Here is a 20,728-nt window from a genome sequence, read left to right as displayed (position 1 = left end):
CTACTAACAGGAATACTATTAACTTACTAACAGTACAAACAGTACTACTAACTACTAACAGTAGTACTATTAACTTACTAACAGTTTTAACTACTAACAGTAGTACTATTAACTTACTAACTACTAACAGTAACACTATTAACTTACTAACAGTACAAACAGTACTACTAACAGTAGTACTATTAATTTATTAACAGTACTAACTACTAACAGTAGTACTGTTAATTTAATTCATTCAAATAAAACATTTAAAAATTTGGTTCTGTACAGATAAACTAAAAACAAAATAACATGAAATAATACTACACAACTTTATAAGGAAGAAATAACTATAAAGTAACAGAGGTATTAAACAGCCATAAAAAGTAATAAACATTACATTAAATATACTTTAATAGGTATTTTGTACAGCCTTAGCAGGTAAAAAGAAAATTAGTTTTAGAAATTTTGTACATGTATAAATACACAAAGCAGTGTATTTGTGTGTCATATCATCTATTTTTTTTCTTGAATAATTAATTACTCTCCTCATAATTTATCTGTGCAAAAATATTTTAACATGAACAGTAACAAAGTAAAATATAAAATCAAAAGTATACAAGAACGGTAATTTGTAAAGTATACCTTAAAATGTGGTTGTGTTTCAGTGTAATAGGGTTAAGAGCATTTTCTCCGATATTCCCTTATAGTTCAAGCTGAATACTTCTGATGAATAATAGTGTCGAAAGGTCTATTAAAAGTGTGCTGAGAATTTTGTCAACAGTGCACTATACATATATGTATATATATAAATGCTTTATGTAAAGTTACCGGTTAATAATATAATGAAACATCGAACTGATTATGTAAACGTGTACACACAAAAATAGAGTTGCTAAACGTTTTCCATTATCTTACTTGTTATCTAATAATTAACGCCACTTATTCTGTTAAGACTCGAATCGGTTAGAGCCTAATGGTTAACATGCTCTACTAAGGAATTCAAGGATTAATGATTCGATACCATCTCCCGAATAAATTGCTCTCTGCTTTTTCAGGACGTTAAGTACGTTATAAAATTGACAAACAAACCTCTCTATTACGTCAGGATACGAGAAGCCCAAGAGCTGACAACGGAAAGTGTTGGGTAGCTGTTTTCCCTCTTTTATCGGTTCAAAATTAGGAAAAGATGTAGAGATCCTGTGTAGCTTTGCGCAAACATTCTGAAATAAAAACAAGCCTTAAATATTTGATTTGATTTGCTATTTATTTAGGACACTTAACACTAACATGATTTCATCCTAAGCGCAGTATGTAACACATGGTAAAGACAATTTAATATATTTTTTATTTTCCTTGTTCAGAGCAAAAAATAAAATCCCAGGGTGCGTTAATATTTGTTTACAGATTTTTACCGTCATACCTACGTATCATAATATTAGCAAATACTTGAGTTTAAATAAAGACGTGTTGTTCTATTGGGCCGGACTTCTCTCAGTGATTAACTTTCTTAGACTGTAAATCATAGTTCGCAGATCAGTCGAAAAGCAGTTAACAGCACCCACCGCCAACTCTTATCTGAACGAAGAGTAGAAATTAACTGTTATCCTTATAACACAACTACGCTTTCAAAATACTCGGTTTCGAAAAACTCGGGCATAGCTAAAAAAGGGGCTATCTGTAGTTGATGCTTTTAACAAATCACACACAAAAATAGAAAAAAAAGTTTTCTAAAATGATATTTTTTTATTATTTACAAAGTTTTTGTTTGTTTGTTTTGGAATTTCGCACAAAGCTACTCGAGGGCTATCTGAGCTAGCCGTCCCTAATTTAGCAGTGTAAGACTAGAGGGAAGGCAGCTAGTCATCACCACCCACCGCCAACTCTTGGGCTACTCTTTTACCAACGAATAGTGGGATTGACCGTCACATTATAACGCCCCCACGGCTGGGAGTGCGAGCATGTTTGGCGCGACTCGGGCGCGAACCCGCAACCCTCAGATTACGAAGCGCACGCCCTAACGCGCTAGGCCATGCCAGGCCCATTTACAAAGTTACAGAGAATGTGGCCTCAAATCTTCTGTTTTTTCAGCGATTACGAGAAAACAGCGATTTTCAACTGGGCAACAGAAGCTTCGTATAATAGAAGTTAATCATAACAGGTGCGTAATCATCTTTAGTGACTTTACTGTATATTAAATTGTATAACACTTTTACGTAAGGGTTAATTTTGAATAATAATTGTGTGTTGTCCTTTTCTGCATTTGAATGTCACAGACTTGTTTTTATCTATTATGATATAAGTGTAGGCGATTCAGCGCTACCTACCGGTTAAATTAAGATTATTTTCAGAACTTTTCCATCACTTTTTATTCTATTGCCAATGACAAAATTGTTGCTTTACTGAAACATATAAAATAGTTTCAGTATAAAGAGAACTAAGTAATATATTATGTGCATTCTCTTGCCTCCATAATTAAAATTGAACGGAACTCTTAATGAATAAATATTTTACAAATGTAAACTTTTTAAGTCACAACTTAACAACAGTTGTAGTCTTTCTGCAAAATAAATATTCGACGTGTTTGTCTTGAATTTCTAGAAATTAAGCTGTTCTTGATTTAAAATAAAGTAATTTTTTATGCGTTGACCACTGCATCTGAACAGTGATTGTTATATATATGTGTGTCTTTGCCTATAAAACAATCAAATTGTGTTCCAAGTCCATTATCTCAGATGCATAATCTAGATTAATTATTAACTGTTAATAGGTGATTCCTAACGCAATTCTTAAACTGTATAACGTATGCAACACTAATATATAACATATTCATGTAAGGTACAGTGACAAATATATGGATTTATAACGTTAGAAACCGCGTTTTGATACCCGTGATGGCCACAACACAGATAGTTGAAACCTCAGCTGATTTTATATAGTTTAAGATGTTTTTTTTTCCAGACTCCAGAATGTTTGTTTGTTTGTTTTAATTTTGCGCAAAGCTACACGAGGACTATCAGCGCTAGCCGTCCCTAATTTAGCAGTATAAGGCTAGAAGGAAGGCAACTAGTCATAACCACCCACTGCCAACTCTTGGGCTATTCTTTTGCCAACGAATAATGGGATTGACCGTACCATTATGACACCCCCACGGCTGAAAGGGCGAACATGTTTGGTGTGACGGGAATTCGAACCAGCGACTCTCGTGTTACGAGGCGACTGTCTTAACCATCTAGTCATACAGGGCTAATTTCAGAGTGAATAAATGTCACGATATTTACTTAAAGTTACAATGACTGGTGCTCAACCACGTGACTGGTCATTCCCATTGAAACATGAGAAAGGTCATTGGTTAAATAAATCATCTTACTGCCATTAAATATATATATATATATATATCTGTCTAACTTCATATACTACCGTCGAAAGAAAAAACGGTGCTACTTTAGATGGTTGACACAGAACAATGAATACCTATAAGAACAACATGATGATCTTGACTATTGTGTAATGCAGAAATTGCTCATAACTGTACAAATAAATTTTGAAAAATTCTTGTGTTGATACAAAGAAATAGAAAATATATGCTATGCTTAAATACTACTTCCATAAAAAAAATAATTTCCTTGCGTTCATTATATTAATTGATAGGAAATTATTATTGTTTTTTTTAGGTATTGTTCTAAAAATAGATATTTTTTTGCAGTGTGTGTGTAGTTTGGACGATGAACAATCACCTTTGTTGGAAAAGAGGATTAATCAGGGTAGTTGAATACCCACAAAACTTATTTACAAATTACCGACTAGTTCAAGATGGTGTTTAAGACTGACTAAATTTCACACTACTTATTTGAATTGCGAACATCAGGTTTGTCTAAAGAAGCTAGCGGTTACCACGAGAGTGGTTTCAACCTGAAGCTAATGTGTAGCTTTTTAAACATCACAACAGTTGTAGAAGAAATCAAAACTTTAACTTCTGGAAATTCGACCTCAAAAACTGGAGAAAAAATTAACTATAGAAACAAAAAAAAATATATAAACTATAAAGACATAAAAATAAAAACAACTGAACCCTTATTTCGCTTTTCTTCCTTTTTTTTTTCCCCAAAACAAAACTTAATAACATTGATAGTTTGTCATAAAAGTAAACCACACGTTTCTCTTTATTTAAAATAGTTGAACCAAAGTTATCACACAGTCGGTAATCCCAGAAAATTAATATAGTAATATGAATTACAGTTGCGATATAAGTCAAATACGTAAAAGCTACAGTATCCCGGTTTCAACTACTCTGTAGGAGGTACGTGTTTTTACTGGCTCACAATAATGCAGTTTTCTTGTAGTTTATAAAAAGTAAAGTTAATACTTCTGAATAAACTTTCTTAATTAACTTGGTGACCAGTGTCTGATTTAGCTATTCTGGGACCATATCGCTAGCATCACGGCCGGATTATTTACTAGGCACAGTGCCTACGGCCTACGAAAACTATGGGTCCATGAAAATTTCTCTTAAAAGTTAATCTTTAGTTTAACTTATACGGCTGTTATGGTCTACGAACAGAAGGTGCCTAGGATCATCTTGATCCAGCACTGATTAGCATTATTCTTGACATAATCATCTATATAATTCATTATGGTGTAAATTAGTAACTGATATTGTTTATTTATTTGTTTTGAATTTCGCTAGCCGTCCCTAATTTGGTAGTGTAAGACTAGGGGGAAGGCAGCTAATCATCACCACCCACCGCAACCCTTAGACTACTCTTTTATCAATGAATAGTGAGATTGATTGACTGTTACATTATAACGTTCCCACGGCTGAAAAGGCCAAGCATATTTGGTGTGAGGGGGATTACGAGTCAAGTGCTTTAATGTTGGTAAAAGAGTTGGCGGTGGGTGGTAATGACTAGTTGCCTTTGAGACGGCTAGGGCAGATAGCCCTTGTATAGCTTTGCGCGATATAAAAAAACTTTCCTGACATTTTAAACTGCATACTGGTCAATAATTTCTTCGTAATTAATATGTTGTAATTCCTTTCTATGTTCAAACGTGAAATAGAAGATAAACGATCCTGGGATATCGTGTTTTTTAAAAAGTTCATCACTCATTTTAACAGAAAAAATAGAATTTTACCAGTGGCATTGTTTATCTGAAAGGTAAAAGTTGTTATCACACTTTCTACGTTTAGAAATATTGAATGCAGTTCATTCACTGCAAGTTATACATATTATTTTGGCAATAAAGATTTTCATCTTTGCAATTTTTTTTTAATATCCTGTTGCTTCTTTCAGGGATTCAGTGTCCATATCACATATGTATAAATTAGATACAATTTTCAAACATTCATGTGCTTCTATGTTATCTATTATAATATCAAAGAATATTTTAATGCATTTGATAATATTACTGTAAGTTTCAATGGTACAGCGGTGTGTCTACAGGTTACAACGTTAAAAACCTCTTTTTCGATACCTGTGGTAGTCAGAGCACAAATATCTCACTGTGTTGCTCTTGTTTAACTTCAATCAAACAAGCTTTGACCAATTTCGATATTTAGTCGATCACAGATTACAAGAAAAAAAATAATCGGTTACTTATGTCTACAATATGTCGTTATTAGTATTTTCATTTGAGAACATTTTCAGTTTTCTGTTTCTTTCTTCGTAAAATATTTTCTCACCACTAGTGGATAATTTACTTGCTTCACATTCAAGTTATTCAACGTCATTTCTTAACTGAAATCTTTCAACGATTGTTATTATGTTTCTCTGTTTGAAATGTTCAGCTTAAGGCAATGGTGGTTTTATCACTAAGCGTAAAAGGCGCAAGCCATGGATCGCAATTTAGGGGGCTTGAAATATCTGAAATTGCTTTCCCTTGTAAAAAAGAAGAATTAAGGGGATCTGATTGAGGTATTACAGGTTGTAAAGAGAATTGATAATGTTGTTGCATCGTCGTTTTTCATACTTAACATTGACGATAGTAGAACTACCGTGTTTCTCCTATAATAAGACCTGACCTAGTGATTTTGGGGATAGTTTTAATATAAGCCCTACACTTAAAATAAGCCCTAGTTAAGAGTGGCAGGAAGAGGAAAGAAATAAAAAAACTATTTTATTAATTAGTTTAATAGTTAGTTAATTAGTTTGTTTAAGTATTAATCAGTTAGTTTAATAGTTTAATAATAGTTTATTTTAAATGGTTAGTTTAATAGTTTTACTTTGTAACTTCATTTTTTTAATATATCAAAATAAGACATCCCCCGAAAATACGCCCTAGTGTCATATTTTGGAGTGAAAATTAATATAAGTCCTGTCTTAGTTTCGGAGAAACACGGTAGAAGACACAAATATACATTTTCTAGCAATGTGGTTGGCCTTTGGAATAGGTTGTCTTCAGATGTTGCGGAAGTAGTAAAATTAAGTGAGTTTAAGAGAAATATTGATAATTATATGAATGATAACGACTGGCTTTAAGCTTTTAAAACTATTTATTAATTGTTTTATAGTTAAAAAAGGAATATCTGAAATGGACAAATAGCTCCAATGTTTATCCAAAATGTTATGTTATAAAAATGAGAAGAAATGACAGTCAACAGGGCTTTTGACAGTGGTGATTGCTATAGATGTTACCACATTATTGAGCAAAAGGTTTATTAAGCCTACGCATAATCAGGCCCACTAACAGGGGGCAATTGTCTAGGGATCTGAGCTAATGAAATCTAATTATGCCGTACTGCCTATAATCACTTTTAGGCTATATATTGATGTAATAATAAAAAAAACATGATTTTTATTTTGTTCTTTATAGTATAGACGCTTGATTCATTAAAAATGACTGAAACAATAATTTGAGCAATAATATATATATATATATTTGTTACTTTATAAATTTAATAGTTCTATCTTGTTACTTTTATTAAGATTTTACGCTCACACTATGAGCTTCAGACGGCAACTGCCGTGATTTTGCTTTGCTTTAATATCTCGTAGCTGCCCTAAATTAAATTATGCTGCACATAATTATCTTTTAACGTTGAAATATTATCTTTGAACTTTTTAACATTTACAAAAATGTATAATTAATTAAGATACGATAACAGTTGTTAAAAATGTAATTTAAAAAGAAAAATCATCGATGTGTGTAATTTAATTTTTCTCCATGCACTTCTCCGACGCCTAACGGAGTTATCAAAAACTAAAAGTAAAATAAAGGGTTTCGAATCAGCTAGGAAAGAAAGTAAGCTAAGACGTTAAACGTAAAACTTAAATGTAAAATAAGGGCGATATTCTAAGATTCATATTTTTTCATGTATATAAACGAATAATATTCGGGCAGAGAATAACTTAAGTTTGAAAAACAAATAAGTGCAAAAGGTGGAAACCGAAACCAAGGAGTCATAAGTATGAAGTTTAAATATATATATATATAATTAAAATATACAATTTAACAATATTAAGTGAAACTTAACGCGAAAGTAGGTCACCTTGTAACAATGCATGTTGTAAAAGTAATAATAACAGGTCTTGGTATTTTAAGGAGTAGATACTTACAAAGGAATTTACTGTAATTTTTAATATTATGGTATAGACACTGTAGAAGAAAGTTGAGAAAAACCATTTCCTCAACTGAAGTGAAGATTGATAAAGTTCAAGAAGTATTCCTCTTTCTTTAGTATTGGGGTTATTCCATGTCAAATCATCCAGATTTTGAAAAATTTTCCAGGTGACCCCCCTCAGAATGCCTTAAAAAAATTCACATGTACTTATCTACCCATATAATGAAAAACTGCCAAAGATTAGAACAATATCTCTAATAGTTTCTGATTTACAGCCCTGTAAAATTTAATTAATTTTTTTTTTTTTTTGGCAAATTCATTTTGGGCAACTTTGGCTGCTTAAAGCTGCAAGAGTAATGGTGGTAGAAGGCTGAAATTTGCTACACTGACTGAATTAATCCCACAGAATTCAAAAATGGTCTCAAACCAAGTTTATCTCTCTTAGGATTTTTACAGTGAGGCTGTAAAATCACCTGAAAACCAAAATTGTAATAAACATTGGTTTATTTTAATAAGCCATAGCTCTAAGACTTAATATGATACAAAGCTGATTTTTTTTTTTCAAATTTCCCATAACATCTCAGTTGATAAAGTTTGATCTACTTGAGCACTATGAAAAATGCAAACCTGTAGCAGGTATTAGGTCACATCATATCTTTATTCCCCACTCTACCAACAAATTGTATATGAGAAGGCTATCAGATGATGATGTGTACACAGTTGTAACTGTTGGTAGTAGCAATGAAAGTGATGCTGCAGCAGCTCAAATAGAGTCTAATGATAGCAATGACAATTATCAGCCAGGGAAATGTGTGGCATGCATATACGATCATGAATGGTATGTGGGAAATATAAAAGATAGATCAGATGAACATTCTGATGTGTTGGTGTCATTTATGTCAAAATCAAGAAATGAACTGTTTCCATGGCCTGCAAGGTCACGTAAAGATGAAAGCTAGATTCCTTTCCAACATATTCTGTGTCTGATAAGTGCACCTACCATGCAAGGCAGTAGTGCTCACCACTATGTTCTGAGTCAAAGTGATCTCAACATAATCAAACTTGAATTTCAGAAATTTATTCAAGCTGTCTGAACAAAGCACTGTGTATTTGATATTGTTAAGGCTAATTTATCACCAAAGCAGTTTTTGAAACATTTCATTGTTACGATTATTGCAGTTTGCGGTGTTTATAATCTTTCTCAGTTATCTACTGTTGTAGCATTGTGCTTTTTGTGTCTGATTTACCTTTGTATTTATTATGAATCTTAAATTCAGCCATATCTGCATAACTGTAATGCATACACAATATATTTGCATTGCCATGTGATCTAACTAGTTATGTCAATAAACTTATTCAGAAATGAATTAATTCTTTCTTGTTTCTTACAACTTCATTATTTAACATTGTGAAAGGCTGGTTAGAATATTTCAGTGGGATTCATAAGATTCTGACAGATATTTTTCAAAATTGTATGGATATATTTGCACACAATAACACACCTGAATTGAATTTTTTTTAAAATAAAAAACATATGGTCAGAGGATACTTTAAAAAATTATAACTCAAAAAGTAGGTTGAACACCATCCTAATTTTTTTTTTTTTGTAGATTGTATTCAGAGATGTAAGAATATATGGTAAAAATCTGAAAAGGTTGAATAACTGTGGCCTGAAGTAGGGCTATTTTTTAGCTAAATCATAAAAAGTTGCATGCGACTAAATTTTTTTACAGGAGATCTAATAAACTTTTAATTACAACAGTTGCTGATTTATCAACTGATATGTTATAGAAAATTTGAAAAAAAAATCAGCTTTGTATCATATTAAGTCTTAAAGCTATGGCTTATTAAAATAAACCAATATTTATTACAATATTGGGTTTTCAGGTGATTTTACTGCCTCACTATGAAAATCCTAAGAGAGTTAAACTTTGTTTGAAACCATTTTTGAATTCTGTGAGATTAATTCAGTCAGTGTAGCAAATTTCAGCCTTCTACCACCATTACTCTTGCAGCTTTAAGCAGCCCAAGTTTCCCAAAAATGAATTAAATTTTACAGGGCTGTAAATCAGAAACTATTAGAGATATTGATTTAATCTTTGGCAGTTTTTCATTATATGGGTAGATGAGCACATGTGAATTTTTTCAAGGCATTCTGTGGGTCACCTGCAGCCCCTTGGATGATTTAACATGGAATGACCTATTGGACAGATATAAAGTTTTATTTTTAAATTAAACCAGGTTTTTAAAAATGGATACAGCATAAGGTTACCACCTAAATTAGAATCCCACTTCTGAGATTAAATCTTTGTATTTTTTCAATACATTTTAATTCAAATACTATTTTTATTTAATTATACTGTAGTTTAAAAACATATGGACAACATAAAACAGCTAGTCCTTCAACTTGTTGAAAGCTATCATTCCACTCCAACTTTTGAAAAAAAAAAAAGCTAACCTGTTAGTTTTCAAGAAACCTTTGATTGTTCTCTTAGTTTTTGTACTAAAATGTGTATGGTTCTAACCTCCATTACTGCTATTGCTAATGACAGTTTGTTACATAAGTCTATCAGTGATAGAAAATAAAACTATCTTAACTAGGTCCTAACCTGGTTTTTTCAAATCTCCTTTCCTCTAACCCACCCTGTTCTTTTCAGAATACAGCATAGAGAAATGGGAGGCCTATATCCTATCAACCCAATGGATAGTCTTGTAAACTTCATTAGGATTACCTCATACCTTTCTTTTCTAAAAGTAAAAATAGGAGATTCTATAACACAATCCTTCCAAAGAATGAACTGCAACCTGTAGGAACTGAGGACAAAAAATGATACTTGGGAGGTTTGGTTATTATATAGGTTATGGTCAGGTGTTTGAACTATAGTTTCTAATTGGCAGTTAATTTATGGTACATAACCAAACATACAATGCCAGTAAAAGATAGTGTTTTTACTAAAATTGTGACAATAATTATAATAATGCTTAAATTTTATTCATATTAATTAGTTATATGCAGTCAACTAACAAGAGTGAATGATGAAGTGATTCTACACCAAATGGTCAGAGAGCCAACCAGAGGGAATGCTGACCATTTGTTATATTAGCTTCAGTGTTAACCACTAATGTGAACAACTTTGTGCAAGAGTTAAAGTGGGGAACACTTGTGGCAGATTAATTTTTGCATAATTATATTTGATGCTTTTCTACATGCAAAGAAAAATAAAAATGAAATTTTGTTTCTAATTTTTAGGAAGCTATTTTTTAAGATGTCATGACACAAGGGTTATCATCAGCAAATTGGTATAGCAATCGATGTGCAACAGATAAGTGAAATGTTTGAGAAACATAAATTGTTTTTGATTCAAGATAGGCATAATTCTAAAAAAAAATAAAAAGAGAGAGAGAGAAAAAGGAGAACAGAAGAGATCAAACCTGATTAGCATAACACATCTAAATAAAAACAAAATCAGGGATAAATGCCTTAAGTTTAATATGTAAATTAACAGAGATTGGAGATTTACAAAATTAATTAGATTGTGTGAAAACTTAGGATCTGATTGAAAAAAGAAGCTAAGAAATCAAAATGTATTGATTAGTAATATCTGGCACATAGTGTTAAATCTAGATTTAACAGCAAGTACTTGTTTAACCATGCTAAAAAATAATCAGAATGCTACAATGTGAAATGGGCTCTGAAATCATTTTGACGGTAAAGATTTGTTAAATGCTATATAATGACTGAACTTTTTAACTGTTTTCTGACTTATAGCATTTTATACAAAAAATAAGAGCTGATCTGAATCATACATATTAACCCCCTGGTGATAATTAGGAGAGATTACATATAAAGAACTAGGACCAAACAAGGTTTTCTCTAGTTTTTGCTGTATGGCAACCAGATGGGTGCATCTTGCCTTGGACATAAAATTTCACCAGTGAATTTAAAAAAAAAAAAAAAAAAAAAAAAAAAAGCTATAATCATTCATTCTAATGGGTTTTTTAAAATTTCAGGATTGAACTTTGTTTTATAAAATATTTTTATTTATTTGATTTTGGATATAAAAAAAGCAAAAATCATAGATTTTGGTTTCAAGTTATTTCTAGCGTGTTCATAACAAAAACATTTGTGTGAATTTCTTGAATTTATTTTGTGGTGTTTAGGACGAAAGTAATAATAGTCTTTTACCAAAATATCACTCATTTGAACCATGTTACAAATGTAGGTTTCTCAGTTTTAGCCAGTTAGTTTCTCAAACTTCATTATCTTGGTTTAATGTAATTGCCAAAGTTATAAAGTAGTGATTTACATTTGTAATGAAACCTCTCTTTCTGTTCTTTTCAGTTTTTCTAAAGCTGATATGGCTTTCAGTTCAGCAGAGATTTGTGTACAAATCAAAACATAATAATAATAGCTTTATGATATATTGCTTGTAGAAATGATGTTTGTGATCTGTCATAATTACAGTACTGATGTTTTTAAAGTATGCTTTGTCATTTGAATTTTGATGTTGCAGTATAGTAACAAATGTTCTTTGTGTAAATAAATGAGGTTTGTTTGGTGCCTTGTCCTGTCAAGTTTCATTTCCTTAACAAAGTTGCTGTTTGGGTCATTCCATGCCAACTCACTCAAAAAAAAAAAAAAAAAAAAAAACTTTCCCAATTAATGTAATAGATTTTCTTGAATATCATTTTTTTGATTTATTTGGCCATGCAAAATCCTGAAGCTGTACTGCATAGATGAGTAAATCAAAATGAAGTATTTGTTTAAATGTTTTCAAGGAAACGTGACATGAACTGGAAAGCCCTAGGTGAACTGGCATGGAATGACCCATTTATATTAGGCCTTATCAGCTTAAGTAACTGCTTAAATGCATAAACAAAATCAGTAATAAATGTAAATATATATATATATATATATATATATATAAATAAAACAAGTTCAAAAGTTATTGCATATATTAAATGAAATATTGTAATCAACACTGAAGACATTAATTTCTTTATAATTTTGGTATGGTAAAGATATGTTTACTTTATCTAAGTGGTTGTAAACACGTTGAAACTGTTTGCTGTGTTTTTTTAAATAAAAACAAAAAACAATGTAAAGTGTTATACTTTATAGGATATAGTAATATGTTACAAGAATGTAAGAAGACATAGAAATTAATAATCTATGTCTACAAGAAGAGAGAGCATTTAGATCATTTCTTAAAACAGTGAAATATTTTCATGTTTCCAACATTATAAGTTTATATTAATATAACAAGCAAATATTTGAAGGAGCTTAAAAATCTGTAAAAGGCCTATCTCAAATTTTAAATTACTTCATTTAGAAGTTTGTTGTTTTTAGTGTAATAAAACTTTACCACTCAGACATTTTAGATTTCAAATATCAAGTATGCAGTCCCTTACTTTTTTGTCTTTAGTTCGTTAATTGACAGTGAGCAAATGAAAGATTGGAGAGTTGTGAATCTTACTCCTATTCTTACTAGGGTTGATAAGAGTTGCTTGGTCTGGAAATTACAGGCTAATTAGTTTTACTTCATTAGTGGGAAAACTCTAGTGTCTGATAAAAGAAGTTTCTTAAAATTATTTAGTGAAATATCATAAAGAAAAGCCAATAAAGATTTATTTAAGAGAAAGCTTTCCTTAATAATATGCTAACATTTCTTGGAAAGGGGATGTTATTTGTTACCTGGATCATAGACACAATGTGGACTTGATGTACTTAGACAAGGAAGTCACATTACAGGGATTATGGAAAGCCTAGTTAATTGGATTTGAAGATGGTTGGATGTGAGAAAGCAGATATATATTATTAATGGTATCCAATCATATTAAACTCTTGTTAGTAGTTTTATGTCTCGGGTGTTAATGCTTGGAGATTTGATCATTTTACAGCCATGAAATTAAGAGAGGATTAAATATCAACTTAACAAAATGTGCTGTTAATTATGAAGTTGGTTATTTATTTGTATTAGAAATGTCATGGTACTACAAAAATATGGTAATACAAAAAATACTTTGCAAATGACATTTAGTTATAATAAGTACAAAGTAAGGTGTTGGGCTTGTCATATGAAAAATGGAACATGTTGCATGACTGAATAATCTTAGCATAACGTTGGATAAATTACTCAAATCCCCAAGGCGATGGCTTGTTGCAAGTTGTAAAACTAATAATATTTTAAGATGTATTTATAGAGGTATTGATTACAAGTTGATAAAAACAAAGGTAATCAACTTTATACAGGTAATTAGTTAGGCCTTACTTGGGATCCTGTGTACCTTAGCTTTGTCTTATTAAATATTTGTTAATCATTTAAAGTAAATGTAATACAAGAATGATTTAATGGAATGGTTATTTCTGATATGTATGTGACTTACATCTTGTTTATTAGTTTAATAATCAGGAAGTACAGAATTATATACATAATTTATAGTTTTTTCATTTGTTCAAAAACTTTAGCAGCTCTACTTTTATAAGTAGTTCATTTAACTTGATCAATACAAGTGGACTATTCTTTCAGATTGTAACCAAAATCCACTTTGTTATTGGTCCTCACTGAACCTATTTCTGTTCCTTATCAAATATCTTTGGTGAAATCATGCAAGATCATTAACTTGGGATATATATCTACAAATTATATAACTTATCTTTTGACTAAGATTAATTTACTTAGTGATTTTTCTGTGTCACATTAACTGTTTTTGGTGATATTATATACTGTATGTCAAAAGGAATTATGTCTTAAAAACCTATAAATATCTATATAGTTAGTATTTGTAGAATACAAATACTTCAGCAGCTTTATGTGTGTTGTAACTTGAGTTATGGATTTCAACTTTCCATAACTATTAATTTAGAATATATGTTTAGTCAAATATCAGTTTGAAAATTTTCTAGCATTTTTTACACATGAATTAGGTATTAATTTGGGTGCCCAGCCCCACTTGAGGGAGACTTGGTTTGTATCTAGGCTCATGTCAAGCACAGCCACTGGGATACCCAGTCATGGCTAGGGAAGCATTTATACACCTTATATACAGATACATGAGTAACAACAACAACACTGTGGATAGTCTCCCTTATGAACATATTTGGGGAATTGGACGTAGGGATATCTTGTAGGAGGGGGCTTCTATAAGAAAAAAATTTAGAGTGTTGCTTTTCTCACAATTGTTTTAGTTCCAGAATCAGTCCTAAGCTGGCCCAAAATCTGGCAGGTCTGTATACATTCACCCCTTGCTCCCTCCTGTTACAAGACACTGCACCTCTTTTTTACTTCCTTAATTTTCATATGTTTATTTTGAATTTTCTCCTGAATTCAAAACATACTCAGAGGTTATTACCAAAGAGTGTGATAATTTATTATATCTCTGTTCCTAATTGAAGAAAAAAAAAAAGTTATTTTTGTGTTTTATTTTCTATTCAAAATTTGCAACTTAATATTTTGTGTACCACGTAACATTAACTTTAGTTTTTGATCCAAAGAACTTCCTATAGAGATGAATCAATATAGTAGAAGCATGAATGGTTACTTGCATACATTTTATTTTATTCATTTATATCGTTATTTTTGGTCACTGTATGCACTAGCAGTAACACTGCCCTCTAGGATACTGTTTGTCTAACCATAGAATTCTTACCTCATTGAAAAAGATTTAGAAAAAGTCAACATTTTCTTTTAAAAAATATATTTTTCTGGTAAGTAATAAATAGGAAGTGTTCAAGTTGTGCATTTACTTGATGACGAGAAACTCACTTGAAGTAAAAATGTGTCTCAAGATGGCTGGTATGGGTATTAAAACTTTTATTAAAATAGATAACAATATTTTGACCTCCTTCAATGCTGTTCTCTACTTTATTTTAATAAAAGTTTTAATACCTATACCAGCCATCTTGAGATACAGATAGTGCATTTTAGTTATACGTTACTCATTGTATCAAAATAATTCAATGTACAGAGTTCAAAGTTTCATAAATTTTACTGATATAAATTATAATTTTTTTATATTAAAAATGGTACCATTTATTGAAAAAATAATAGTTTTTTAAGAACTTCAGTTCTTTAGTATTACATTTAAAAATTACATTAATAAAGATATAATCAAGCCCTAATCTACAGTCCTAGTGAGTGTCATTATTTCTGTGAGGAGAATACATTTGTTTAAAGTTATGTTCTATGATAAAGAAACAGTTGTAATACATACCACAGTTATTTTCCTAACTGTTTGTATGTTGAATACCAAAAGAGTGAAATTTTTTATGAATGTTTATGTGTGTGATGCCATCCAGTAGATGATACAATAGTTTTGGATATGTACATATATACTGTTGTACATGCTATATCCATTATAATCAGTGCCTACATTTCATATACCACATTCATTGTGTGATTATGTACGGTTGACTCTGACATTCGTATAACAAAAGAAGTGGCACTTGTTTTATTTTACCAACCTCAAGTTTTCACTGAGTCTGTGCCATTAAATGTTTATTTTTAATTTCAAGGCTTTTCTTGATGACTCGTAACTAAGAAAGCAGCACAGGTGTTTCCTTGCCAACAAATAGCTACACAAAAAATCAAGACAGGCCTTCTTGTTCAGTTGGCTTCAGTGACAACAGTGGAGATTTATAGATTATACACACACACACACACACACTATATGAATTATTTTGCAGCCTTGCTGATTTCACTGCACACTGAAGTTGATAAAACAAGTCTTAAAATGTTTTCTGTCAGTGCCTTTAAAATACTGCATTAACTGTGTTAATGAAACAACCCAGACAGTAGAGCTATAAATTATTGCCCTACGTATTTTGTGAATAAGGCTTGGGACTTTCCAGTAAGAATTTTTGTCCATAGTCCATATAATTGGGAAAAATTGCATTAATTGTATTAATGTTAAACATAATAATAATAATAATTGAACTAGGAAAAAAAATGGGATATTTAAATTTTTCACAAGATAAATATATACCAGTTGTTCTTCAGTGTCAGTTTGTATGTTTATCTTCATTATTTCTTGTCCCCATTCATTTGTTTCTAATAATCGGTGATACATAAACTCCGCGAGTGTGTTAATCCTCGCTGTGTACTTAGTGAGTAAATATTACTTTGTTACACTTGTTTAATAAAGCATCAGTGTTGTTTAGTTAACAATGCAACTTATTTAGACACGGTTGAAAATGTATTTCTGTCACAGATAAAATCTAATTGTACAACAATGAATAAGATCAAAAGAAAAATTAAAGATTGTACAAAAATTAAATGAAGTATTTATTTTTGTATATTATGTGTGTACATGTTTCACTAAAAATGTTAGGACTAATAATTTATTTTTGTTATGAGATATGCTTATAGGATCCAAATAAGTGAATTTACTATAATTATCTTGAACATAGTGTAGTTAAAAAAACAAAAAATTATGCCAAAGGTTTAGACGCATCTCAGAACCTAAGATATGACATTTAAACCTTAGCTTTTATATTGTTCTCACAGTTAAACTATACTGCAAATAAAAGTTTAATAAATGCTGTTATAGGGGCAGAATTTATTTTTTTACAGGATTTTGTGTGTTTGTCTCATTTGTTTATTCAACATGATCATCTGCCATTCCAAGAAGTGGTTTGTTGTGTTCAGTTGTCTGTCAGTTGTTCAGTTGTCCCATGCAAGTTACTGCATACATGATGAATTGCATAACAATATAAATTTGATCCCAAGAACAAAACTCTTGTATTCGTCGAGGACTAAGTTATCTAAAAGAGAAACTACAAACCAATATCAACCAATCAGAATTCATCTTCACCATAGAAAACTTGCCAGTGATTTGTCTCCCACAGGGAAAACCAATCTTTTATCTGTCATGAGAAAAGCAGTTCAAAGAATACAGCATCTTCTTTTAGGTAAGTTGTCTTTCAGCTTAAAATATTTTATAAATTTCAAATGCTCAGTAAATATTTTTTTTGTATTTTACAGTATAAATGTATTTTATAAATAATTCTTTGTTAAGATATTTATTTATTTTTTTTGTAGTGGTTCCAGTTCAGGAACCATTGTTACTGCAACGGAACAAAGCGTGTGGAAGTAAGTGGACAAGTGGACCAAACCGAAACAAGTAAGATGATAAATAAATTTTATTGTTTTGACATCCTGTGGTATCTTTGTGTTATTTTTGTATCATACATATAGCTTCTTTTCTTATGGCTAAAAAATTCTTACAGGTTTGATAAAACCAGGCAACTTAAATTAAATCCCAACCTCAAAGTATGTTCTTCATTAAGTTATCAGTAGAGCTGCTTTCAAACCAACACCATTTTGTATTAAAGAAAATTCCAGCACTAATAGTATATAAGCACCATGGATCTTTATAAAGCTCTTTCAACAACTTGTCTTTAAAATTTGCATCATTGTTACAATGACATAATGGCACAACATTACCTTTACTTGTTCATGCGAGGTTAATGATGTTTTAATAAAGAATTAATCAAGGTGGTGTGACATTTGAACTATAATATACAATCAGTGTTTAAAGTTTCCTTCACTCACTGCATTGAGTCTGTATATTTATAGGTATTTTAAAAAAAAATTATAATTCACACTACTAATTAATTTTGTTTTTAAGCTATTCAGTAAAACATGTTTAAAATAATGCAACTTTTTTTTTAATCACCAAAATTTAAATTTTTCTTAACTTTTACATTTCTTTCTTACCAGTTTTCTTAATTTTAGTGACAAAAGAAAAAGTTACATTATCTGGAACTAATGTTACTTCAACATGTTTAGATCATCTGAATGCCATAGTGGTTAGGGTATAGCATTATTGTTATTGAAGAAAAGAAAGTTACAATCCTATTAATAACTCATCTCTATCCCATGATATAATTAATAGCATACATTGTTTTACCCTAACAAGCTTATTTGATATCAGTTCTGCCACTGTGCAGTAAACTACTGGAAACAGATTGGTCATATGGTTCCTTTAATTATACCTTAAAAGTATTTAATAAGTAAATATTTGCAACAGTAGTCAAAGTAGTAGCTCATAACTAACTTATTTTGATTGTTGGCAGATGTTTCCTAGTTATTTGTAAAAGTGCCAGCCATGCCTGCCAAAGTAGAAATATACACGAGTTACTTGTCCTTACTGAATATATCCAGTCAGCAGATGTGAATTTCACAAATTTTACATTTTTTATTTCATAATTTTAATGCACTATGAAACTTTAGATAAATGTTTCTTGTGGTAATTACATTTTTTAATATAAAATGAGATGATTAAACACTGCTTGAATATGCTGTTTTAATTTTTTGTTATAAACTGGAGAAATCCTATTGAAAATATACTAGAAAGTTATATTTCAAGCTATTGGAAGTGGCTTATTGATCAATTATCATGTTGTTGTTTTTTAATAAATGTTGTACTTGCAGTTAGCTTTTAAAAATAATTTTGATGATTATTGTTTACAGTTGATTTGAATATTCACAATTGTGCCTATGTGATCATCCTAAAAAAAAAAAGCCATTGCCTGTTGATGGTCACTGGCTGAACACTAGAACTATAACTTAAAATAGTTTAATTTTACAGGACAATATTATTTTTAGGGGTGCAGATAGCCCTCGAGTAGTTTTATGCAAAATTCAAAATAAAATTATTTTTAGGAAAATATAGATTATACTTGTCTAGAATTGTTCTTTTTTTGTGTGTGTGTGTAACTTGATTATAAGATTATTCCACTGCTGGAATTATTCAGATAATGGTTTATGGTGTTTTGTTTTTTTATCATACAAATTTTTAAGTAATTTTGATGGACATATTTACCTTAACTCAGAAGCTTGTTCTTTCTTTTGTGGAAAGATTGACATGAAATTAAAATAAATGTCATGTAAAAATTCACCCTGCAGATCTAAATCTTCTTCCAACTTGATATTATTTAGAGCTAATGTTAGTAGAGCTGTGTTAACCTACAGAAAAGTTTATTTTGTTGTAACACATTGAGGTAAAAACCATAAGAATGGAAGGAGTCAAAACAATGTACATTTCTAGTAATTATAATAAAATTTCATAAGCAATATTATTTTAAATTACAGTAAACTAAAAAAAATATCCTTAAAGGGAACCTAAAATTAGTGTCATTAACTTGGTTATACTAGTTATAGGAAAGTTTAGTGCTGTGTTCTCAAAGAGAAGAACATGTGTATTCTTCCCTGGAAAGGCTGGAGAAAGTTGTGGTGGTTTTAGCTGTGGTGCTTTCACACCATTCATTGCTCTGTAATATTTCGTGTATATCAATTAAGATGCAAGAAACTGAATGTTTTGTTACTCTGAAGAATGGTGTGTTTCTTTGTTAAAGTGACTGGGTGAAAAAGTTAGTTGTGGCATTCAAAAAAGGGGTGAGTTATCATTAGCAGAAAGAGGTATTATATTGAATTGTTTACTTTTACAGGTTGTACCACTATGTACAGTTTTACATATTAAATAAGTTCTATTTTAATACATCTTGGCTGTTTATGATTGTAATATATGTGTGTGTGTGTGTGTGTGTGATTCATTGACTGAGAGAGAGAATGTACTCAAACCCCGTACCGCTTTCAGACTTTAGTACAAACTTTGTTTCAGGGTTTTTAAAATTATACAAGTTGCATGTAGGTTTAATAATTCATTGCAGTAGTCTTGTATTTAGGCTTAGTAATTTAATATAATAATCTGACATTAACACTTGATTAATATCAAGTTTAGTTGATATGATTAAATTTAGTTGAAATTTAAATAAAAGCATTTAAATTTAATAACTGAGGTAATAGTCCTGCATTTAAATTTAATAATTGGGGTAATAGTCCGGCATTTAAATTTAATAACTGAGGTAAAAGTCCTGCATTTAAATTTAAGTATTTAGGCATGTTAAATAAATTTTCTAAATATTGATTTTGTAATTCTCACCAATTAGGATAATTGGGGTAATAGTCCGGCATTTAAATTTAATAACTGAGGTAAAAGTCCTGCATTTAAATTTAAGTATTTAGGCATGTTAAATAAATTTTCTAAATATTGATTTTGTAATTCTCACCAATTAGGAATAATAAAATTCGTATTGTTCTTTACAAAATTATCTTGTTATTGCATGAACTTCTTTTAGTCTGGGCTTTGTTTTAATGACACTTTACAATGAAAATAAACTATGGACAT

At 30.5% G+C, this 20,728-nt stretch overlaps 1 protein-coding gene across 6 annotated transcripts in view; it reads left to right on the top strand.

The window, feature by feature from the left end:
- LOC143229082 (ciliated left-right organizer metallopeptidase-like) overlaps window positions 1–20,728 on the top strand; it is a 53,350-nt gene continuing 32,622 nt past the window's right edge. For 4 of the 6 annotated variants that reach the window (XM_076460916.1, XM_076460909.1, XM_076460901.1 and 1 more), the window contains exons 1-3: window positions 7,169–7,382; window positions 17,110–17,447; window positions 17,578–17,659. In XM_076460916.1, the coding sequence (XP_076317031.1) occupies window positions 17,144–17,447; window positions 17,578–17,659 (386 nt within the window). In that variant the 5' untranslated portion in view covers window positions 7,169–7,382; window positions 17,110–17,143. Of the gene's footprint in view, window positions 2,141–4,788; window positions 5,136–7,168; window positions 7,383–17,109; window positions 17,448–17,577; window positions 17,660–20,728 lie in introns of those variants that run through there. The other 2 variants (XM_076460878.1, XM_076460890.1) reach the window with 2 other exon arrangements.

The sequence above is a fragment of the Tachypleus tridentatus genome, chromosome 1, assembly GCF_004210375.1.
Source record: "Tachypleus tridentatus isolate NWPU-2018 chromosome 1, ASM421037v1, whole genome shotgun sequence".
NCBI lineage: Eukaryota > Metazoa > Arthropoda > Merostomata > Xiphosura > Limulidae > Tachypleus > Tachypleus tridentatus.
This window is presented reverse-complemented; position numbering and strand designations above follow the sequence as displayed.